Source organism: Dreissena polymorpha, chromosome 15 (genome assembly GCF_020536995.1).
Source record: "Dreissena polymorpha isolate Duluth1 chromosome 15, UMN_Dpol_1.0, whole genome shotgun sequence".
Lineage (NCBI taxonomy): Eukaryota > Metazoa > Mollusca > Bivalvia > Myida > Dreissenidae > Dreissena > Dreissena polymorpha.
In genome coordinates this window covers 2,545,482-2,571,090 of record NC_068369.1, presented here as the reverse complement: position 1 = coordinate 2,571,090, position 25,609 = coordinate 2,545,482, and the positions used below count along the sequence as shown (strand labels likewise).

General features: G+C 33.3%; 3 protein-coding genes across 13 annotated transcripts in view; all 3 read right to left on the bottom strand.

Moving 5' to 3' along the window:
• LOC127860734 (helicase with zinc finger domain 2-like) overlaps positions 1-7,910 on the bottom strand; it is a 143,356-nt gene extending 135,446 nt beyond the window's left edge. For all 7 annotated transcript variants that reach the window (XM_052399004.1, XM_052398999.1, XM_052399002.1 and 4 more), the window contains exons 1-6: positions 7,817-7,910; positions 2,938-3,144; positions 2,049-2,088; positions 1,694-1,806; positions 1,276-1,485; positions 75-111 (exon numbers count right to left, since the gene is read on the bottom strand). In XM_052399004.1, coding sequence (XP_052254964.1) covers positions 75-111; positions 1,276-1,485; positions 1,694-1,806; positions 2,049-2,088; positions 2,938-3,144 — 607 coding nt within the window. In that variant the 5' untranslated portion in view covers positions 7,817-7,910. The remainder of the gene's footprint in view (positions 1-74; positions 112-1,275; positions 1,486-1,693; positions 1,807-2,048; positions 2,089-2,937; positions 3,145-7,816) is intronic.
• LOC127860735 (helicase with zinc finger domain 2-like) overlaps positions 1-20,427 on the bottom strand; it is a 93,024-nt gene extending 72,597 nt beyond the window's left edge. Inside the window, exons 1-10 of one of the 5 annotated variants that reach the window (XR_008039906.1) lie at positions 18,567-20,427; positions 18,335-18,423; positions 18,046-18,180; positions 16,531-16,671; positions 15,870-16,246; positions 15,309-15,551; positions 14,792-15,019; positions 14,548-14,698; positions 12,952-13,119; positions 11,329-12,630 (exon numbers count right to left, since the gene is read on the bottom strand). Coding sequence is in view for 3 of the 5 variants with exons in the window: in XM_052399006.1 (XP_052254966.1) it covers positions 12,413-12,630; positions 12,952-13,119; positions 14,548-14,698; positions 14,792-15,019; positions 15,309-15,551; positions 15,870-16,246; positions 16,531-16,671; positions 18,046-18,180; positions 18,335-18,423; positions 18,567-20,404 (3,588 nt within the window). In the remaining 2 variants the exon portion in view is untranslated. Of the gene's footprint in view, positions 1-10,515; positions 12,631-12,951; positions 13,120-14,547; positions 14,699-14,791; positions 15,020-15,308; positions 15,552-15,869; positions 16,247-16,530; positions 18,181-18,334; positions 18,424-18,566 lie in introns of those variants that run through there. The other 4 variants (XM_052399006.1, XM_052399008.1, XM_052399007.1 and 1 more) reach the window with 4 other exon arrangements.
• Positions 1-25,609, bottom strand: part of LOC127860737 (coiled-coil domain-containing protein 178-like) — a 127,521-nt gene that overhangs the window by 42,684 nt on the left and 59,228 nt on the right. The window lies entirely within an intron of this gene.

Here is a 25,609-nt window from a genome sequence, read left to right as displayed (position 1 = left end):
TCTGTCTAAAAATTTGAATTAAGATTTTTTAAATCCAAATACATTTGTATGCATTATTAGAACAAGTTGCTTACCAATCTCGGTTACTCCAACAACTTCCGAGTGTACATTCTGTACAAGTAAATAAAAACGTACATGTTTTGGATCTTCGACATTACAGATTTACAGTTTTCATATAACTCATTCAAACGTGATTCAAAGTAATTCCAATAGAATATTGTATGGAAAGAAATAACTATTAGAAATGATGTCCTTTAAATCCGGAAAGTTCCAAATTGCCCAAATATTGTTCTTATAACATATGTAAACAAATGAAATTGAATTAAAGCCATGCAAAAGTCGTTTTATAGCTTATAGCAAATTCAGTATCTTCTACCACAAACAAGATGTCATGTTTATCTTAATCGCAGTGCTATTAGAAGGCACATAACTTACTACTATAATAAGGTCGACGAGAATAGCAATCTACATTGTTTGGGTATTTAAAATAATCCTTCGGTAAAAAATAGTAAAATTTACATATATGATCACAAGCCCGGCGGTAGCACATATAACTTTTTATATTGGATACAACACTACCAAACATTCTTTTAAAAGTAAACTTTCTTCTATTATAGACCATACTTTTGCTGAGGAGAAATGATCATACTTTTCTCAGAATTATAAAAGAGATTTTTTTTTTATTTGAACATGCTAGGACTTTGGTTTAGCCCTTCATAACATTTATTTTATTTTAGCGATGAATAAAACACAAAGAATGTTCACCTACATATCTTCTTTAATTTAAAAGCTTGAGCTTCATAAAACTATGTAGTTAAGTATAAATTGCGCTGTCAGGCACTTTAATTAATTTTTCTTATATAATGCAATACAGGAACAAAGCATAGCATTGTTTCAAATGCTCCTGCATATATTAACAATATAAGATTCTTCTTGTCAACAACTTAAACTTACTATTTTTATGAAAATGAGTGGGACAATAAGCAGTGTTTATAAGCAAAAAAATACTTCATTAATATAATCCATGTATAAAAATGCTCTTCTAGCAACGACACTAAACACATTTAGTTTATGTTTAAATACAGTGTCCCTTATGGCAAACAAAAGATGCCAATACTCTGCCAAATGAATTTAAACAAGAAACGTTGAAGCAAGGCAGACGACGGTAAGTGGTGGCTACAAAAGCGAAGTCAGTGCGCTTTGTCTTAAGCATTTTAAGGAAATGAATTTTACAACTTTCAAAGCATGGTTATCGGTTGTATACATAAAACTTACCAGTTTAAAGTAACTTCTTGCGATTCTTAGTAGTAACGAATGTATATTATTATTGTTCCAGATGTTAAGCGGTCCCAATCTTAGCCAAAATACGAGATCTTTCTGTTGACGAATAATATCGCTGTCGATTTGTAAGCTTAATGTTAATTTATTTCGTTGTTCAGCAGCTGATGATATAGAATTCATTTCATGGAACATTTTTTCGAATTCCTGAAAAAAAGTCAAGGATAAAAACGTTATGATTGTAAACTTTTATAAACGTGATTATTCCAAAATATGATATGTTTTTAGAAAACTTTTAGTATCAGTACAAACAATAAGAATACACTACAAATAACTTGGTAATCAAAACATGTTTTACATGTATGTTTTTTGCTAATTTGGGTACAGATGACATAAATTCAAATATACACTTTACCTTATATTTTTCAACGCGGTTTTCCGTAGAAATACTTTGCACAAGTAGACCCAAAAGTCTCGATAATACATTCTTATGCGTTTCGATTGTCCATTCCACATCAAACAAGGTGGCTTTGAATGAAAAATTATCATACAATATCTTTCATTACATCTCATGGTAAAAAATATAAATATAAGTCAAACAATTATATAAGACAAACAACATTTTGAGTCAAAACACAGTATTGTTAAAGTTTATATTTTTAAAAGAGCTTAATCTTGACTAAAATATCAAGGTGTAATCATGCTATTGAACTCTTTAGCCATGCTTGTTTGACATGAAGCGATATCTTTATGATAGTTACTTTTCTTACCTAAATAAAAACATCTTACAGACAACGCATATTCGTCTACCTGTAGAATGGTCAAACATATTTACATGCAACGCTATATTACAAAGTATCTTTTTTTCAATTAATATTAAGATTCAGTGTAATTTCACCCGAAAGCTTTATCATGCCTTCATGAAAGAAAATGCTGTATAAGTTGCTAAAAATACTTTCGATTTATTTAACATGTCAAGAAAAAATCCCTGTCCTCTTTTATTTAAATCAAATTACCAATTTTGTATACGCTGCAAAACGTACAGCAATGCATTGAACATAACATGTTTTATCAAATTTGTGGATATCACATTTTATCATTCATTCGAAAGCATTGGAGGGGGGGGCGGGGGTTAAACTGGTTGATGGCCTACCTTATCTCACACTTAGCGCACAGTTTATCACAAAACGATCAAGTGTAAATAAGAATTAACCTCAACGTATCGTCACCCAAATTAAAATACAATAAAATATTAATAAATTTTAAAACTTGGATTGAAAAGAACAAATAACATTAACAATGCACCAGTCAAATGCGGCATTGAAAACTGTTTTACACTAATCTTTATTTCGAACAAGGTTATAAGGACACCATTTGAATCAGTATTAACTCAAAATCTTAACTTCGATTTGTAGGTCAAAGTTTATTATGTGGTCTTTATTCTAAAGTCTCGAAGTAAGTTGGTGAATATGAGCTCATAATGTTCACAGAAAATATCAAGTCTTTATTTTGAACGATGTCCTTCCTTAATCTTGAAGTATATACAATAAGTAGTACTAAACTTGTCATAAACTAATAATACAAATGTTCTGCAATATTTGATTCGATTTACTTGCATATATAATATTACAGAAAGGTTAGCTCATATCACTGACTTACCCCCTTAAAGATCATACAGCACTCCCGAAACCAATCGGTAAGCATGCGTTCTGTGAGTGACGATTCCTCTTCTAATAAATAGGATGTCTTCCTCAGTTCAGCTCGAATTAGTGCCTCACGTGCGCGCCTTTTTGCGTCTAATTTGCGTCCATTTAGCAAATCATCTTGACCTTTAGCTATCAGATCGTTAATTATGGTATCGTCCATCTGCAAATATAACAATATGTACAAACGTGTCAGTATTCCTGCACTAGTAAGAAGTTTCAGAAACGAATAGGAAATTAAAACAATGTCGACATTTTGTTAGGAACCCACTTACAAGACATACCTCTTGAAATAATATGCAATCCGAGCGTTTTTGTCCGCAATGAAAATTCTAATGTCATTTGTTTCTCACAAAATCAGCATTGTGACCTCTATCTAGTGTTAGATTATTTTTCATACGGATCAGAACCGCATAAACAACGTAAATTACGCACAACTAAATAACACAATTTTGATCGAATTAACAATTAGATACGAGTTTTTTTCTGTTATATATGTTTTATATTGTTAGTTTATTATTGACACTTGTATGGTTTTTTTAATAAATGTATATTTAACAACAACAAAATAATTCTTTGATTAAAACAGATAGCTTGAACTGTTCTAATTTAGGTGATTTTCATATTATGTTTCATGATCATTATATATTATTATAATAAAATAACCATTAATTTCTTGCTGATAATGATGGTTCGCAATTGACATGCATGTTAAATGAATGCATAGGTATTTCTTTAATTCACGGTTTGTAAAACACCCACTTTTGACAAAGATTAGACTATAGTAATAATTATAAACCTTGACACATTTGGTAGATTGATTTTCTATGTGAAGACTTGTGACACCAAATATACTACAGTGTAATAGTACCGTAAAGCCAGCCATATTAAATTCCACGATACTATTTAACAGTATCTTAATGCTTCTCTTATTATAGTATAATGCAGTTTTGTAAGGCATTGTCTGTTTAAACATTACTCATTTGCCATTTAGCTTACTTATTTATTGATGTGTAATACGAGGTAAATGCGCATGCGCATGTCGAGCATATTGCACAGAACGCAAAAATAAATATATGTGACATGCTATTATAGGCGTTAAATCATTTTTTTCTGAATCAAATAAACGGAAGTGATAGTTTTCACTAGGCTAATAATTTGTCTCCCTTGTTCATATTGCAAGTTTTTCTAACAACTTGAACTGTTTAACCCATAGTCAAAGTTTTAACAATCGGTTTATTCATCACGTTTCTCGTACAAAAAAATATTTTTTCATGATTAAGTGAACAAATATGAACATGCATATTGACTGGGTCAATTTCTTAAGTTTTCCGTAATGAACCCCATTGTGTATGTATGCCCCCCCCCCCCCCCCCCCCACACACACACTGTATATATCTTAATTGATAGGCAACGATATTTAATAAAGACGTCAATTGATTACCTGAAAGTTAAATACAAGTTACCATGTTTACCTCAATCAACACAAAAAGGGCGATCTTTTAATCCTTTTTTAAAAATTGAAACCCTTTTGTATCATTTCTATCAGGCATGTACCGTCTGTTCCAGTCTCCACTTGATGAGGGCTTCAATTCTAACCTTAAAGTGATATTAAGTGCATCTAATAGTTTATAGGTGTCTATCGCAACCGTTGTATTTTTGGTGTTTTCACTTCATATACACTTATATTTGTTAATGCAGCATCAACATACTAAAACAATATCCCGGAAAGAGAAAAATAATGCATTTGAATATAAACCGTACTTTCGTTTTGACAATTGACGACAGAAATAATTCGATTTACGATGTGAATCTAAATTAAGTTTTAGTGCAGATTCGTTCATACGACACAAAGACACTATTTTGTTTTACGGTTCATTTCGGCTTAGAGGACTCACCAGTCATGTAAAATATCGAATATAATATATTTTTTTATAAACAACTGGAAGCAAGATGAGTTGCAGATAATTACATTGAACAATGCTCATAATATCACTTTAAAGTTCGGGTCGGTAAACTGTTGTTGCCTCGCTTTTTATTAGATATCTATGTTTATTCAAACTGAACCAGTGTGTCAGGTTTTAAAGACTAAATGATGATTGAAATACGTATCTTTCTGTTTTGGTTCGCAATGTGATATTGACATAATTCATTTTGCTCCTTCAAGGAGCCATCTTCCTAAGATCCTCAAAAAGTCGAAAATTAATTCAAAATTAACCATATATACATTAAAAACAAATTGTCAAATCTAGCCAATCACTCTTGATTCCAAACTGGAATTCAGCAAAAAGTTATTTTTAAATAGCTGCCCAAAACCTTGCTCGGTAGCAGATATACCTTGAGCTAAACAAGGTATCTTGGTAATAAATGCCAGAATGTCAGCAAGAAAGACCTGACTGTTCCACCGTTGACACTTAACTTGAAAAGCTGCGATCCGCTTTGCAAGATGATTTTACCAAAACTACGTAGACACGATTAAAAGAAACAAGAGACTACCAACGCACAGGTAGTTAGCGTGTGACTATGATATTAATTAGTAAAAACATTATTTTGAATGAAAAATAATCAAATTGTAACGAAAAATCAAATTCTCTGAAAAAAATCACTATCAAATATATATATATATATATATATATATATATATATATATATATATATATATATATATATATATATATATATATATATATATATATATATTATATATATATATATAACAAGGTATTCAAGTCAAAATCATCCGAAAACAGGGTGCATCGCTTTGAACAGCCATAACTTCATTAATTGATCATTATTTCTTAATATTTGACCCAGCAAATGTAAAAATATTACAATATATGTACATTTCCAGAAAGGAAATTCATTTCTGCGTTGAATAAGACCAAGTTCACGGAAATCGCTGCACAATCATCATAAAATGTGTGTTCCTTATATTAAAGTAAAGAATGCAAACATGTAATATTTATTTCCTCACCTTAACTTTCAACAAGTAAAATGTATTAAATCCATCTTATTACGTTTCAAAAATATTGTCCTCGTTATACTAGGCTTCATGTATCGGAAAATAGGCGATTTTAATTTTATTTTGACGCAGAGGCAAATATGTTGGTTTGAAACAGATAATATGATATCCCAACGATCTATTTGCTTTATGTGCAAGTTATACTGAAAAGTCAATAGTATTTAACAAAGAAAATAACATTAACTATTATACAGATATCGATTCCAAACGGTGAACGTACAGGTTTTACCGATGACTGTTTGTATGCGCTATTGAAGGAACGTTGTATAAATATTCAAATTTCTCAGTGTACCGACTATGTATGATCGATAAAATGTTGAAGAAACGTTTTAAATATATAATAATAGATAGGATCGCAAAGATTATCTAAGCCATTTTTAACGTAACAAAAACAGAAACAAACGTTTATCTTTCCGTGAAATATATTTCTATCAACATTTCGTGTGCGTTTATGCACACAAAAAACATCGATGTATGAAGGATAAATGCACAAAATAACGCTGAACCAGGGCATTATATGCGTTACAAATAATGGATTAAATGTCAGAATAATCAAAAATTGAATCTTAAATATCGGCATGGGGTAAAGAGGTAAAATAAGGACATACGAGTCTTCCTCCGAACGCTTGTTTACAACATATTTGTTTTAACTTTACATAACAAATAGCTGAGCAGCTCTCTAAAATTGCTATGTCACACAAAGCTTAATGTTGCCTTTTTTACAAGTGGTTTTAACGACATCAACTCAAAGTGAATAGCTTTTTTATCGAAATGTGTTAGCTGTTAGCTTATGTACGTATGTCACAATAGAGCCCACTTGTGTAAAGGCATACACACAATAGGATGTTATAACTGTAATTGTCCCCTACCGGTGAAACCGGAGGGGACTTATGGTTTGCGTTCCGTCTGTCAGTCTGTCTGTCAGTCTGTCTGTCTGTCTGTCTGTCTGTCTGCCTGTCTGTCTGTCTGTCTGTCTGTCTGTCTGTCTGTCTGTCTGTCTGTCTGTCTGTCTGTCTGTCTGTCTGTCTGTCTGTCGGTCGGTCGGTCGGTCTGTCGGTCTGTCTGTCTGTCTGTCTGTCTGTCTGTCTGTCTGTCTGTCTGTCTGTCTGTCTGTCTGTCTGTCTGTCTGTCTGTCTGTCTGTCTGTCTGTCTGTCTGTCTGTCTGTCTGTCTGTCAGTCCGTCACACTTTTCTGGATCCTGCGATAACTTTAAAAGTTCTTCACATTTTTTCATGAAACTTGAAACATGGATAGATGGCAATATGGAGATTATGCACATCATTTCATTTTGTTCCTACGTCAAGAATTCTGGTTGCTATGGCAAAAAGTATAAAAAATACTGACAATGGTGGAGTTTCACCGGTAGGGGACAATATTGCTTGGCAATCTCTTGTTCAATTTGATTTTCTGTTTTTCGTTCGCATATTTCCTATTGCTTTGGTATTATTCATACAAAGCCATAGTTTAAGAAAAATAATTACCGAACTAGTAAGGATTCTCTGACATTCCAAGATGACAACCCTCAATCTGGCTAATAGCCATAGGATATATCAACATTTAAATTTTATTAACATCATTGATAAAGCAATACTTTTTTGTTGTAAATTTTTACCGAAATTCATTATATATGCGTGTATGTTAGTAAATGAGTAGTAACAAATTGACAAAGGAAAATATAAATACACATCGTTTTTACTTCCGCAAAAAACGAAAGATAATACCAATCTCTATCCTTAAACCATTTCAAACACGATATCGTGTTTTCCATAATTTTAATAAACATATGTATGTATATAAAACAAAAACTTCTTACCTTTGATTAACTTCCCCTTAATTACAATGTCCGGTTTTGAAGTCGTTTTCCAATTGACAGCGTTTCAATAAATATGACTTGTTTTATACTATGCTTCTTATCATTTTCGGAAAACGCGTGACGTACATTTTTATTTTGGCGCAAGTCCAAAACTATTTGGGTGAAACATTAAACATAGACTTGCTGTAATTATGTGGTGTTGCATCAGTCTACAATAGCTTTACAGATTAGCCAATACGGTGTATCAAAACATAACATAGGTATATTATAATGATTATAATATGAAATTTTGCTTACATTTTATATGAAATTTTTATTCTTGTATTTTCACCGTTACCCTTTCACGCGTTTATAGATTCTAACATTATCTGGTAGTCAAAAGAGTATACAAACTTAGAGGTTTAACCGTTGACTGAACATGCTCGGTTGAAGGGTTGTTGTATAAAGAGTATACAAACTTAGAGGTTTGACCGTTAACTGAACATGCTCTGTTGAAGGGTTGTTGTATAAAGAGTACACAAACTTAGAGGTTTGACCGTTAACTGAACATGCTCTGTTGAAGGGTTGTTGTATAAAGCGTATACAAACTTAGAGGTTTGACCGTTGACTGAACATGCGCTATTGAAGGGTTGTGTATGCAATTTCTAATAATCGACTCTTTTCGAAACGTGTGAAAGTGAACAATATCAATTATAAACACGTTTTAAGTATATGCAAATATATAGGGTAAAACAATTAACTAAGGCTTATTTTCAAATAACATAAACATAAACATAAGATGTGTATGTCAACATAAAATACATTTGCTTTTGATAACTGTTTTGGTGCGCACGTGCGTAATATGCATACGTATACACAGCACGAGAAATCATTTCGATAAAATACATAAAACTAAACTGAACCAATGCATGCTATGTTTAATTTAAAAAGTGAACAACGTTTTACAACTCATTCATTTAAAGGTCGCACTGGTGTAGTGGATATGGTGTCCGCCTTGCGATCGGGAGGTCACGGTTTCGATCCTCACTGTGGGAGCGTTCTTTAAATTTCCCAACACCAAGTGCTGGTTCTAGTCCCAGGAAACGGACTCGAGAGCGTTTCAAATAAGTCTTAGGCTTTCTATGCAATCGAGCTAAAATAAATAGGTTTAAACTAACTAATCCATTTAACATCACATTCTGAACGGACTTGTTCACGAATGTTTGTTTTAAATATCATTAAATGGATTTATTTACAAAACTGTAATATGTCGGATAAATTTGAATAATGATAATTAAAAGGAAGTTTATATCAAAACTGAGCATGCCTTAGGGTTCCACACGTTTTCTCTAGGAGCTCCAATACGGTACCATTACACCTGGATACATAACTTTTAAAGGTTTGTCGGTGATACGCGTTTTTGGATAAATTATCAAGGACGACCGTTACAAACGACTTTTGTTTCAGTTTACCATTTCAACTGACCATGATCAATAAAACAAATTATATTTTTACATTTTATTTAGTAAGGTATATATGTTGCTGGTTTAAATATAATTCATGCATTCGTTTTTTGTCTAAAACAAAAAAAGTTATTTGGCATAACTGCGAACATGTCCCTTTCACAGTATACGTTTAAAAGTTTTCAAATATATTTATGTAACACAAATCTAAATGTCGAATTTTTTACAAACCCTTTTTCAAAAGTTAATGTTAAAACATTTTAAAAATATCAATCGCATCTCCTGTTGACACGGTAATCAATACAATCGCCTGTTATCAATCACAATTGCGCACTTGATGATAATAGGTACATATCATGTTCGTAATGATAACGTTTTTTGTGATATTAAAGTGAACACATTCGCTTTTCAGTGAATGTCGAATCCGCCTGACTTAGTGACGGACTGTAAATCCGCATTTATTTTCAATATCGTATGGCATTTTACCTCATGCGGGATTTCATTATGAAATAATTATTTAAACGCTTCTCCGCGTACCTTTAACTCACATATATTCGTATACTCATTAACATGCTTATATTTTAGTTTCGGCATAGGACGGAAAAACATAATGAGTGATTGAGAAACGATAGGCGAACCTACCATCTCATGTGTTTACCAAGTTACATGTAAATAGCGCATGTTCAAAACTAAGTTTTCGTATGTTTATTCACAATCCCTGACATTTGACCGTTATAACAGACAGACAGGCGGACCCCAAAACACTAGTTAAGGAGGAGATCCATTCGTTACATCAAACATTTACCGGATACGTGTCCTTGAGCTCATGTCAAAGGCAAATGGTGAGAAAAGAAGCAACGACGCAGAAATAAGATTGATGGGGTTTTGTCCTGTTTACCAAATGGTCTTAGTGTTTGCGTACGATTATCGTGTTTCCTTTACAATTTATTTAAAACAAAGTGTTTCGATATGCAGTATACTAGCTATACTTCTCATGGACGTTCGAAAATTGGAAATAACCCAATACATGCACACATCTTACCCTGGTTAACAAACAATTGCAGATGCTTCTCTTTATTGTGAAATGCCTTAATTATTCCATACTTGCATGTTTCATGTATGCATTCAGATACAGTTTTTCAACGTTAAAACTCAAAACTTGGGCAATCCCGAAATAATCCGTTGCAATATCTTGGCACAGCCCGTGCTGTAAACTTTTCTACGCTTCAGACAAAGTGATGTTTATTGACCGATAACCAAAAATAAATAGAAAAATCGTTCTTAGACGTTATATATAATTGTGTTCCCTATACCGCCACACTGTGAAACAGGAATTGTCGTGTTTGTTTAATCATTATGATTGGGTGCAATCCAGATGTATAATGCATAAGTACATACTTACCTAATATACGAAAACAAAGAAGCCATAGAAAACACAATTGTCAACAATGTTTGTTTGGCAGGCTATATTAGATCACATAGATATTGCAATACGCAAGTATGAAGTGCATAATGTATGTAGATAAAACACAGTGATCTTTGACTTTTCATAATGAACAAATAAAACTAACAACAACACACAATTGTAATTGTTTTACTTTTAAGAAAAAACTAAAACTAAAACCATCAATGAAGATTAATAAGAAACACACAAATATTGTTCACATTAAAAGCACATTCTAACCACAGGTCCCCTTATCATATAAATGTAATAAGCGGGATAAGCAAATTATGCAGACAAAGCGTATATGATATGGCATCGTTTATATGACATCGGAACACTGTCTATTTGAAAGTTATAGTAGACAAACTTGTCAATGGAAGCACCGTCTAAGTATATTGGTAACTGCAGTCATCCCATTATTTATTTAAACAGATATAAAACAACCGAAAAACAATAACAAGAACGACAATCATCGTGATGGCAAAACATATTCAGGGACCATATTTACAGATTTTCGAATTGACAAATGGTTCTTTTGTCCTATTTAACTGAATTAATTTACTTGATAACTGACTATTCTGTATAAACGGGCACAAACTAGAACTTGTCGCAGTAGTGACGAATACCTTTCATAGGATAATGCCGTATGAATGTGTATCAACTTCTTAAAATCATGTGTGAAAATATATAATTGAAAAGTTAACATAACTATATTTATTGTTTTGTTGTGTTAATTATAATTATTTCCTATTATGCATCCACTTGGTCACAAGCCGTAAACAAAAAACTAGCGGCTCATGTCCAAAAAATCTTTCCAGATAATGTTCATGGCGTTTAATTATTAATATATTTAAAAACAATACCCTAACATTTGAACTAAATTATTATTAATAACCTCAATTAAAACACGTCTAACAATTGTTATCAGCAAAAATATTGCCTTACTCTTTGCAATACATAAAGTATTGCTTAATCTATGTATGAAGTTTCATTTTGAAACATTCATTATCGATTTGTTTCTGTTTACCTAGATTGTCTTTAAACGCGTTATGCTTGATAAAAAAGGAATAACTAACAAAGGATTTTGCAACATTTGCGGAAAAGAAACGAAACATGTTAACGTAAATTTATATTTCATATGAATACATGTAGCTGCTATGAAGTTGAATCTAGATTAAACGTTCACTACCGGTTGTTTGATATACACATCAACTCTGACTACAGTATATTAAAAACACTGAGCTTTGTAATTTTATCGCTTAATAAATTTTAGTCATGTAAACAAATTATCCACATTTTACACAACTATGTACATGTACATAAAGTCATCTTCTGACGAAGAATATAGTTATTCTAATAATAGTTTTAGGTCTGAAGGACTGTAATCTGTTTATAGAAATAAGCATCGATAACAAGACGCATACTTTTTTGCATAATAAAGAACATGAATTTACTGACTTGTAGACTGCAGAATGTAGAAGAATTACCTCAAACATATTTTTGATAATTAGTTATTCATCCTGTTGGCTTTCACAAAATGTGTTGAAATCCGCACATATGAATGTATCAACACCTGTGTCATCTATCTTCCATTTTTTCTTTAACCATCGGGGACAGTATCTTCTTTGAGAATAGTTTTCCCTTATTCTAAGACGGTTTACTGCGCATCCCTCATCGTGCTCTACGATTTTGAAACCGTGATTTAGGTATTTAATCGATTGGTCCATCGTATGATGTGGCCTTCCCACGATCATAGATCTGGAAGTTCCGTTTGAAAATTTGCGCCCGCGCACGGGCCATGACTTCCTGTCTCGTCAAACTCGTGTTTGGTGGCGGGAATTCCTCCGGAGTTTTAACGCATCCGTAGTGGTCATATTCGTCCAGGATTTTACTCCATGTCCTGTCACATCGGAGAAGACTCTTGTTTCCTAACGTACAAAGGGAAAAACAAAATAACAACAGAAATACACTGTTGATGTAGTTTGATGCTTGATAGTATTGGATTGCACAGCACTTAATGCGTATGTGATTGAAATATCGTGGATTTTGTTTTTGCTGTTTTGTTGCGGGTTGCTGTTGTTGTTGTTTTTCAACTAAATATTGTAAGCAATAAAACAGTGCTAATTAGAAAATTGACATTTTATTGCTAATAATATTGTATAACTATAACATATTACTACACACCAACACATGAAACTAACTTTGTCGAAATTGCGCATGATCGTCGTTTAGTTTACTGTGTTACGTACCAACGATGACGAGACCCTTCCTGGCTCTTGTTATGGCCACGTTGACTTGGTTCCGGTCGGTGATAAAACCCAGATTGTATTTGCACCAGCCCAATGTGGGTTTCTTCTCAATTTTATACTCAGGCAGGGATCTTACAGTGCTGAATATCACGTAATCCCACTCCCCTCCTGCGTAAATGTTGTTAATGTTGATTTCATGAAATGGTTTGTTTGAATAACTATTGTTAACTTAAAGGGACCGTCAGCCAGATTGACGAAAAAAATAAAAATTCTAAAATACCGTGTTTTTTTACAATTATTAGTTTACATTAATTAAAATATCACGACTGGTATATAACATTACTTGAAAAATTTGTTAAGTTTTCATTTTTTCAGTATATTCGGTAATAAAATTTTACTGTGTATGTGTACCAGGTAACTACCCGTTAACTATAAATAACGCAAGTAGATTGATCATCATCGTAACGTGGTAAATCCAGGAATGCAAATTGTGCATGCGTAGTGAATTGTATATAATTTATATATAAACTGATCAATCTACTTGCGTTATTTATAGTGTGTATATCGTTTTATCACATGCTATACCATGTGTCCCATGTAAAACAACCATTACATATTTTTTTTATATTACACATGTGTAATACAACATTTTTAAGCGTTTTCATTGGCTTAATTTTCGTTTATTGACCAATCGCATTTTGTTATTTTGCTGAAATGACGTTGCAACGTCAAATGACGTCACGAAATGTAAACAACATTCGGGATTTATCATTATGTTTGCGTAAATATTTATTTAATTTCCTCATTTAAAAGCATGTGATAAAAAAGATCTGACACTCGTTGCCATATTTTATTAAACTCGTCCAGGAAATTCGTTAGTGAGCTCGCCAAAGGCTCGCTTACTAACAAAGTTCCTAAACTCGTTTAATATAATATGGTATGATATGACAACTCGTGTCAGATCCTATATATGTCACCTATTTTCGCGATGTACTTTCGATTTCACATCGCGAAATTTTATTACCGAATATACTGAAAATATAAACTTTGTTCGAGTAATGTAATATACCAGTCGTGATTTTTATTCAATATAAACAAATAATTGTAAAAAATACGGTATTTTAGAACTTTTCTTTTTTCGTAAAATCTGGTTGACGGTTCCTTTAAGTGCTAATTTTACTATGATAGCCATTCTATTAACATTTTTTTAATTGTGTTATTATCAATTAATAAGTAGATTCAACAATTAATTGTGTTGTACACTGTAATACAAGGTTACAAAGAGTATTGTCAAAGAAAAGTGACAAAAATACGGTTTTGTAAAAATAAGGAGATCAATACCAATTGAACTTTCTAAATATGAATGTAACATAAAAATATTATTTACAAATATTATATAAAAGCATATAGCTTACAAATACAATTATTTTGAATTTGAATATATTTCTTTGGTTTCAATGTTGGTGGATAAACATGGATAACATATACAATTGAATATATTTATAGTCAAATAATATAACAACTTTCTAAACTCTATTAAACAATCTTCAAATAGAACTGCACCGTAAAACAGAATATTTCCTAAATAAGGTTTACCTTGACTTGAGACCACTGTGCTGACATCGTCATCATATAAGTTCATTTCTCGCAACTTTCGTTTTATTTCCGAGCATTGAGCGTTGTATTGTGATAAGATATAAACGGTTTCACTCGGAGCCTGATTAATCAAATATTTGTATAACTTTACCTGAAAATACAGTTTCAAGACATAATAAAAGATAAATAAATAAAAATGTGGTGCTTTATGACACTAAGTCCCAATACAGTAAATAACACTTACGACATAATCCACCTCTTCTGCGTTACTATTTGACATTTCATTGCCGTCTTCGGTCGAAACTGTAAGCATTTCTTCATTGCCTACAAGGTGCACGAACACATGGGGTATTAAGCCAAGGGATTCATGCTGTGGCCATATCGGAAGCGGCTGGTCGTTGGTGAAGTCGTGCTTTGTTTGAAGCTTGCCCTCATAAAACAGCTTTGATGAAATGTCACATATCCTAGGATGCTGAAATGAACGTTTTATAAATATATATTCATGTATCTGGAACAAACATTAGTATTAAATATTGAGCATTTTTATTTACAATACTACAAGAACAGTATACATGTGACGTTATTGTCTAAATGTATAAATAATAAAGCTTTAGAAACATTGCCAGGAGATCAATTATTGTCACCATCCGAACAATTGTTGTTATATCATGAAGATTTTGAACTGTCTATAACATAACGGACAATGTATACAAGACGACACTTAACATAAAAGTGACTTAAGCACAATCGAAAGATATTACCATACTATATTGATGCTCTAACATTGTAAACTTCACATTCTTTTCAAGTTTCTCGGATGTACCCATGCGCGCATATCGTTCAAACAGAGAAGTGTCCATTCCCAGTTCAGCTGCCTCTTTGCATTTAATGATTGGTCGCAGCTGCATGTGGTCGCCAATGAGGACAACTTGTTCAGCCTTTGAAGAAATAATGGGAACCAAGCATTTTGGTTCGGGACACCTACCCGCTTCGTCCATGATGAGCTGTAATTAGGAAAACTATGGTGTTTTAGAAAGCTATGTGACGTGAAAAACATAATCAACCATTAAGTATCTGATGTCTCTGAGAAGCTTTCAAATATTCAAACGGTAATGATACCTTAACATCCTGGCCTATTTATTGCCATACACAATATAAGAGTCAAAGGTGAAACTTCATATCTGATAATTTACAAATCATGATCGGAGAAACACAATTTAAAAGTAATGTTCATATCTTATCTTCGTATTCCGCGCATATAATTATTTTACTGCTTTAAAACTGACCAGGTATAATCAGTATCAATCTGAGCTTTTTGATACCTGTTGAATATTTAAATTTTGAATCAAATTTGGATTTGTAGCAACATCAGCTGTACAAAGAATTATGTGGTACTTCTTTAGTTCTTCCTGGCATGCCATCCGTAGCATTTTTTTGTATTCCTTCACTTTAGCAGGCATTGGAATATATTCATGCTCTTTAAAGTGTTTGTCAACATCCTTTATTTCTTCAGCAAATGGTTTGCCATCCTCACGAATTAGATGGTGCAAAGAAACACATTGAAGATCACGCGCTGGCTCTAGGTTTTTCGGGTGGTAAAAAGTTTTACCAGGTATGGGGAAATCAATGGCTTCAATCCATTTTCCATAGACCCTCACAAATTTGAGAGAGTAAGTTCCCATTTTCTTTAGCATCCACCCTGTAAGATTAGACAAGCGCTATATAAGTTTATTATATTTCGTATAGTGACTGTCAATTATTGACAAAAATCTACATTTTAATTATTTTATATACATAATTATGGTAAAAAAATTATATTCAAAGTACTTAAGAAATGAAACAAATGTATGATATAACGCTTCAAAAACACATGTGTCAAAACGTGAGCGAAGAAAACTGGTAGAAATTCCAATTCTCAATGTACCGATTACATTGGAAAATCTCTTAAAGTGGCATGTACATTCCAAATTAACTGAAACCTACTTGCTACATGGTCCACTGATTTATTACATGGTCCACAAAACAATATGCTTTTTCTCGGCTGGTTACTCTGAGTACTGATTTTTTCATTAATCTTATCAAAAAGATAGATCAATGTGATGCCAGTGTGCGTTTTACCTGTTCCTAAAATAAAAAGTAAAACCGGATGTGAATATACGAAAATCTGATATACGATTTCGTCACAAAAATGTATTGACTAAGAATGGGAATCCTATCCAAAATCAGGATCCCGATTTCCCTTTATCCTAATATATCCGGATATCCGTAACATTAAAATAATAGGAAGACGTCGCAACAATTTTATAACAATATGCGTCATTTGCTAAAAAAAAATGACATAGAGCCTTTGTATGATTTCGTTTTTTAAAGTATGATTTGTTTTCTAAGCAAGACATTAAATGTTGCATAGCACGTACTTTATTTGTTTAAACTATTAATAACCAGCTACGCTATATAGACACAACTATTTTATTAGCAGCATCTCCCGGATGTTGACGTTTAATGTATTTTTCATATACAAAAAAACGCATTAAATTTTTTTGGAGTACATTTTGAAGAAGTGAATTTGGAAAAACGGTTCAGAATATAGTACAACATCCATTAGAGACTCCAACCCCATGGAACATGCATATCAGGTATGTATTTCGCTCATCATAAGCCCATCGAGATACGTTATGATTAAATAATATCAGCCAATGGACAATTGAATTAAATTTTGATCGAATGTACATACTGTTTTCTTAACACGAGACCAAGGTGACGGTTTATTATTGTAATTTTAATTCTCTGTATTAAAGTCGTTCAAATGACTTTTCTGTGCATATGACTCTCAGAATTTTCAGTACATTTTATATGTTTAAAAGACAGTTTCTAAACTAATGTATTATATAAATACGATCAGCGTATCAAAATATCAATAGAATTTAATGAAAAGAAACATTTGAACTCCGAACTACTAGGCCCCTCCATAACAGTCAAGTTTATGCATGTATTTCTTCGGTGTATTATTGCAAATAAATAATGATTTAAACAATGATTAAATTTTTGATCTGATTCGATAGAGATCATGATTTCCTTTAGTTCAAGCCATGTATCCATCAACGTAAGTGGGGTTACTAGTATCACTAAGAAGATAAGTTACGGTCATAGGCGCCTCCAACCTATGATGCAAACAACAAATTTACTGTTTGATGTCAGACTATAAACGATGTAATTAATACATATTAAACCAATATTTGTATCGACTATACACCACTGTAACATGCTAAAGAAAACAAACGTACACAATATGTGATTTTGATATCGATTTTATGATGGATTTTATACTGAAATTAAAAAAGGAGTCCGAATGGATGTACGGCTCTGTATGTCAAGATTAGCATCGTATGTTTGTTAGTCATATCTCATAGATTGAATTATGAATAAAATGAATTGGTAATCGTGTAAAAGATCTTTTGTGATCTAAAGCATCATATTTCTAAGTCATTTCTAAGATACCAGGTGGTCCCTGTATTAAGGTAAAACGTGATGTCATAGCTCTTTCAATCGCCTCTTTCTGTTTGTCGTTATTCTTGAGCATAGCTTTCCTTAGATCCAACGTTAACCCGTTTAGGGCATCTATGTAACAGGAATCTGTGATAGTAGAAAAATACATGGTTATTTACAAGCTCTTTATCATCTAAAATTAATTTGCTATTTTCCACATCAATATGTAAATTAGCATCATTCAAAATCGGTATAAAAATCAGCAACAAAAACAAACAAAGCAGGAAGTGTAAGTGCACACCCAAATCTGGTATTCGATGTTTAATGGCTATCTGTTTTGAAAGAAAATCTTCTGATCTTTGAAGATGTTGTATGATTTTTTCCGTCCGACTGCAATGTACAAAAAGAAAATGTTGTTGCAAACTAGAACACATACAGTAGAAAATGGTAAGGCAAAGTGAAAAGGCTAAGAGATATAGTAACTTCTCCACGAATCTAATTGCAGATACACTTTGTCAACTCATTACACTTACCAGTCAACATATGACTTCTTGAGTATTTCTACACTGCATTTCGCATTGCCATTACCTATCGCAGAAGGAAACGACCCAGCTCTTGCACACAGTTTAAAATTAACTAAAAGTTTATCACTTTGTGCTCCTTTTTGTTTAATATCAGTGATAACTCCGTGACCAATCCAATAATTGTAATTGACGTCATGGGTAGTGGCTGTGCCTCTTTGAAGAGGTACTTTCAGACAAAGCCAATCGCACGACTGTTTAATTAAGGCTTCGTCTTTGTCAGACTCGTCCCTTTGTATACCGGACAGTTCTATATTTCGTTCTTCACAGTGTTGGATCGAAAGAACGAATTTTCCGGTAGTACCCGATGTAAAGTTAATGTTGACATTATTAATGCTGACATTATCATTTGAGCAACCCACTATGTTGGCGGCAGATTCCATTAGAATGAGCGGTAGCCATTCATTTACATACTGTGTCGCATTACGGAAAGATTTCGATACTGCCTGATTGGAATAGTTAGACAGGTGCAACACGGGATCTTCTGTATGCAACAAACAAAATGAAATAGTATCAGTCAATTTTAAACACACGGGCTTTGGAACCATAATGCCACGTAATGGTCCAGCAGACATTTGAATAGTAATGACCTGACCCCGTCTAAATTCGACTGAAAACTTTGTGCAAGGTTTCAATTCCTTCAATTCAATGCTTTCAGTGCTGACATCATCATACCCTGGAAAATCAGGTGAACGATGTTGAAAGGCATGTAGATGTCTTTGAAAATCGGCATTATGGTCGTTAATTGCAGATTTCAACATGTGTGCCCATGTACAAATCGGTATAAGTACGGCGTTTTTGTTTGAATTCAGCCGTAGACAGTCCACTTTCCCTGAACCTTTCAGATATTGGAATGCCATCCCTTTGCTGTCGTACAATCGCTTTCTCCATGTCGCATTGATATACTGCCCTGATGTGCCCTGCATAAGTTCAGGTTTGTGACCCATTTCCAAAAGATTGAATTCTAATGTCCTATCCTTTCTCATCACGTTGTTCAATGCTGGGTTGCAAAAAGTAATTCCACTTGTGGATACATCCTCAACAAAACACGGTATCATCTGTTGATATTTTTGCAGTTCTAAAGCTTTCTTTAAGAGAATGCAATTTCGTCTATATTCGTGTGCACGCTTATGCTTTGAAGACAAATCAATGCATAATGAATGTATTTCATGTCTTTTGTAAGGACACGGTTTCTGATGAAGATATGCCCACAGAAGCCTATGTACAACCAAGTCAATGTAGCGTCGTATTGGTGAAGTGAAGTGAACATATGGGAAGACATCTAGGTCGTAATGCTTACCATCAGTAGAATCAGAAGTTTTTCCAGTACAGCAGACATAACCAGCCATTTCTTGAATGCAAACCCAATGCATATTAACAACATACTGAATGGGAAACAAATGATCACACGTGAGCACTTGTTTAGGACTTACGGTGGGATCTGTAATCCTTTGTCGCACCTGTTTGGGAACGACCACGTACTTTCCCTCTAGCGCATCCCTTTCCATCGACAAAAGTGTATGAAGACCACGGACTTTGCCACCTAAGCACTTATCCTGCAAGTGCGTAACTACATCAACATATATATCGTTTTTTGTCAGAAATTCTTGCATGTTTTCTTCAGAAGGTGGTGGTTGATATCTGACAGGAACACAATCGGGAAAATGTTCATACAAAATTTTTCCGACTGAAAAGTTAGTGAGAATCATAAATTCTTCGACTAAATAATGAGCTTCCACTGTGTTATTATCATCATTTTCATCATCAAAAACCTGTTTTGAATAAAACATCGCATTTCCTAAGCGTTCTTTGCGCAGTTGTGTCGCAGGATTGTCATATCATTTTCAATTTTATCAACGTCACAATCAGACAAATCTCTACTAAGTATGTTCTGAGCCTCTTTATAGGTGAATTGCCTTCGAGATTGTATAATTGTTTTAGCAATTTCATAAGAAATCAAGTTGAAGGTTTTTAACTGTCCATTTGAGCCGAAAATGTAAAACACTGATACCGCTAGTCTGATTTTACCTGCTAGCAAACTGCATTTTTGTACACTAAGAGGTTCCGGTAACATGTGTCTTGCCCTCTTAATTTCTGGATGAAAAGTACAAGATCGTTCTTTGGCTTCGATATCACATGGGCTGTCTTTTGTAACATACTCGGAAACGTCTGAGATATGAACACCGACTCGATATCCGCCTTCAACAAGTTCTAGGCTTAAAGCATCGTCCAAATCTTTCGCATTAGGGGGATCGATTGTGAATGCATCAAGGTGTGCACAGTTTCTTCTGTTTTGCTGTTTCTGTAAGCCTGGTTCGTCAAATCCCTCCAAAGTTTCTAATCTTTTCATTTGCTTTACAACTTTTTTACTGTACACCGATGGTACATCGAACTGCATATTTAGAATTCTTATGCCATTTGTTATAGTATTTCCCCAGGGTAGTATTTTAATAATTGCTCCAAGCGGGTATGGAAAGCGTTCGTTCCATGTAATCATAACAACCAGATACACGAACTTGCTTTCCTTTGGTGTCACATGAAAGTCCTTTGCTTTTCTTAAAACTCTTTTTCGCATATCATAATCATAAAGAGTAAATGTTGCGTTATTCCCGTCGGCCTGTATTTTGTTTGTCTGAATTTTAATTTTTGGAACTGTTTTACACATAGGTCGCAATAAATAGCTGCCAGTATCATCAACAGTGCATACAAATACGGGGTGGTTAATATCAGCGAATCTATTGCGCTTCAGTACACCAATAACTTTGCCAGTTTTGTTGTCAGAAGTATTGTTCTTATCAATCAATTCGACAACGACCTCATCTCCATTGAAAGTTCTGCCTATCTTGGATCGCCCCGAAATGTGTATGACAGAACATCCTTCTATTTTGCTTACTGGCATACACTTTGCCTCATGACAGCCGTCATGTTGTATTATGCACCGTATGTACGTCTGAGAATCGGAGTCTAGATAATCATGCAACTGTGTTGCGTTTTCACATTGTTCGTAAATTTTATCAAATTTTGCTTTTGGACTAAATTGATTAACGAAATGTTGATGCAAGTCCAGGCCTTTCTTAACCCACTGTTCTTCTTCAAGACAGAACGGTCTTTTATCACCTTTATACATAAAAACACTTTGTTCATAAAAGTCAATATCGTTTGTCAATGCATCCGTTTCGTCCTGTTCGAACGAAACAGGTTTATCTTCAATTGATTCATCAATCTCAACAGTTGTGTCAAAACCGCAACCAAGAGATTCAGAGTCAGAATTCCTCCTGTAAGAGGTTGTATCTTGCTCAACGTTTTTTAACCCGGGCTGATGATTACCGGTTCGAACGTTACTTTTTCTTTCTATTACTCGATGTGGATCTTTCTGTTTAATACCTATGATTTTACTACCAATATTGTGTTTCTCTTCCACTATATCTGTTGCTTCGATATTAGCCTTGGTACTCCGATTTCCGACTTTACCTGTACAAAGCAAGTTGGTGTTCCATATAAAATGAGATATTCTAAATAAGTTAACTTAAGAAACATTTTAAAATCATATTTAGTTAAACGCAAAACTATAATTGTAAATGCAGAATGCCCCCCATGGAACATTGATACGAACGAGGCTATATTTTATTAATTTATAAAATAAACAAACTTGCCCATTGATTTGCAAAACAATGACAAACTTACCTCAATACCAATACAATTCAATAGATGATCAACTAATCGAAATGGACTACGTTAGACGTATAATAGATAGTACTAGGACCGACAAAGAAGAACATATATTCAATATAGATCAACTGTTTGTCGGGATCTATCTCTTTACCATAACATAACGAATCAACGTCTCACGGTTTTCAGGCCAATTATTTATGACTGTTTCTTTGTTCTTTACCAAAGATATCTACAATTACTACTTTTCCTATATAGTCAAATTGAGCCAACATTACAAGTCATACCCAATTTAGAAAAAAAGAACGCTGTATATTTATTATCAAGACATTGGATTGTATAAGTCTTAAAATCTATTGACATTTATTTCTTTGAAATTCAACAAGGATTTAAAGGTTCGGTATTTGATTCATAGATCGCATGGTCACGGACTCGAAATAGTCAATATAAGTATTTGGCTTTTGATGAAATCGAGTTAAAATATATAGGTTTAACTAAATTTATATATGGATAATTTCTACAGGTTTGATCCACATATGAAATACAGCTTGTTAAAATTGCCCTTAAACGTTTTCGATCAGCCGAATACCCGGCTTATTTTAAAAGAAAGAGAGTAGTTGAAGATAATTTTAAGATGTAAGAAAATACAAGTTATATTTACGTTTGCGAAGTTTCTTCTTTTTTCTCGGTGGTGTTATCTCCTTTACGGATAGAGAGATCTACATATGATGTAAAAACAAAAGCAGCCAAAAAAGCTCATTATACATATGCATTCTTCCAAAAACATGTATATGTTCATTAATTTTCTGCAGTTATATTTCCATTCTAGGGGAGATTTCTAGGATTAGTGTGACGTAATACATATCAATAAATAAGGTCAAACGGGAAATCTTTTCGCCAATAACTTTTTGGGGGATTCATTTCTAGAGAGCTGTTTTGTGTAGCAATGTTTGTTGTTTCTTTGTGCAGTGATTAGGGTTTCATTAACGTTTTTAAATTAAAACTTATATTCACATGAGATCACATATTTTACCATCGTGTGTGTCACTTACCTTATTGGAGTCAACAGTCCCGAAATCGGCATCCTTTTTATTTAATGACGCTTGCACAGACATCTCCAGAAGCTGCTTTGCTTCATCGTCGTCTTTGTTAAACGTATTCAATACTGAAACAAAATTCAAGTGTGATGATAACAAATAACCATCTTTCCAAATTCAATAATTTCTGTTTAAACGTTTTTAACAAAAACAGTATTCAATCGCAGTAACTGATTAATGAATGCTTCTTGCATTTGAGCAGTTTAGAAAAAAAACACCGTACGTGGAACATACATAATTATGTGCTTACCTCTGCATGTCAGTTCCAATACTTCTTTGTGTCTATGCTTCATTGTGAAAGATCAAATAAAAAAGTGATTTGATTTTTAATAAGTGTAATACATACTACAAGAGCAATACGCAATAATAACATCCCATTTAAAAAGCTTATGTTTGAAAACAAAACGTAACCATTTGTATAATTATGTAAATGAAATTGGAAGAAATATCGCATTTGTCATCTTTGAAATAATAATTTAGTTAGAAGAGGAATTGAAAGGTAATTCTTTAATAATTAAATATATACCATTTGAAACAAGCATCTAGCGCGTCTCATCAAAGACGAACATTTATTTTGGTTGATCATGAATTGTTGTTGGTTTTCGAAATCTGTACATATGGACATACACAATTCAAACTTCCTTCGTTTCTCGGTTATATCGGCTATAATGGTTAAATCACCTAACAGTTGTTGGATTTCCTGCAATAAATACTAAACTACACTTAACGTTCCGCAATCATTCATGCCCTCCCTTCCTCGATTTGAACATTGAACTGTCACAATTAATATAATGTCTGTTAACAACTTATACACTTTATTTCAACCGTTAGATTAATTCAAGTTTTTTATGAATAAATAGTAACCTCAACTGTCGAACTTCGTTGTTTTTGTTGAATATCATGCATTTTATTCCACAGAGTCTGTGAAACTCTCGTGTGAGTTTCAGTTGTCCACGTGTCGTCAAAACATGTTGCTGCATACGAAAAGCCAATTGTTTAAACACCTTAACCATATCATGAGTATGAAATCAGAGAGGGATGAATCGAAAATGTTGTTAATATATAATAGTTACATTACATAAATGGAAATAACATAATTTTGCTGGCGAGTAATCTTCATTTGAATTATAGCGGTAGTAACGCGAAACAACGAACTTATTGCGAATGTTGTTTTTGTTACAATGCTAACTACAGAAGGATTGCTGACAGAAGGTTAAATCTTAAGAAATAAATGGATATGCCTGAATTATTTAGGACGCGGTGCATTTGATTTTGATGACATCAAGGTTTGACTCCGTGTATACTTGAAATTGTACCTTTATATGCTAGTATCTTTCCAAATGAGACAATGCATTACAAGCTTCAAAATTCTGTAATGTGTAAAGGCGCTTAAACGGATAAGTGATAAATAATAAGTTTTGTAATAGACCATTTTGGTTTCTGTTTTTATTTATTTTACAATAGTCTTAGATGGTAGATGTTATGTGATTCTTACCTAAATAGAAACATTTTAAAGCCATTGGGAACTCCTCAATCTGAAACCAAAATGAAAACTTAAATATCAAAAAGGATCTGATATAAAACTCTTCTGCGTACTTGTTTTACTAACTTCACAAAAGTCAACAGAAAGCGACTTAGGTTACTTACGCGTACTTCAATGAGTTCATACCACTACATATTTATGCTTATCAAGCGTATAAAAAAGAAAGTCATATCTAGTAAACAGTGATTTCCTTAAACTGTTATAGGACTGTAAAATGGCAAAACAACGACTCCGTAAAATGAAAATATCAGACATTGGTAAGATTATTTCATTGTGAACCAGATTTGCGTTTTTATTGTATCCTACTAAGGTCTTTTACACGTCTCTCTTAAATGGATATAAAATTAACTTTCAAATATAGATCATTAAATTCAGTAAAATTGTTAGCATAAACATATAATTCTAGTGTTCATAAACAGGACTGCACTTAATGCGTTATATACCTCTGCAAAAATCGCACAACATTCCCGAAACCAGTCGGTAAGTTTCTTTTCAGCCTCGTTGTCTGCATCGCTTTGTAAATACCGATGCATTGCCTCCTCCGCCCTAACCTGCGCCTCACGCGCATGCTTCTTGGCCTCTGCCGTGCGTCCACATTGCACTTCTATCTGACCTTTGGTAATTAGTTCGTCAATTTTTGTTGCATCCATCTGTTGTGCATCAATGACATCGACACAAATCGAGGC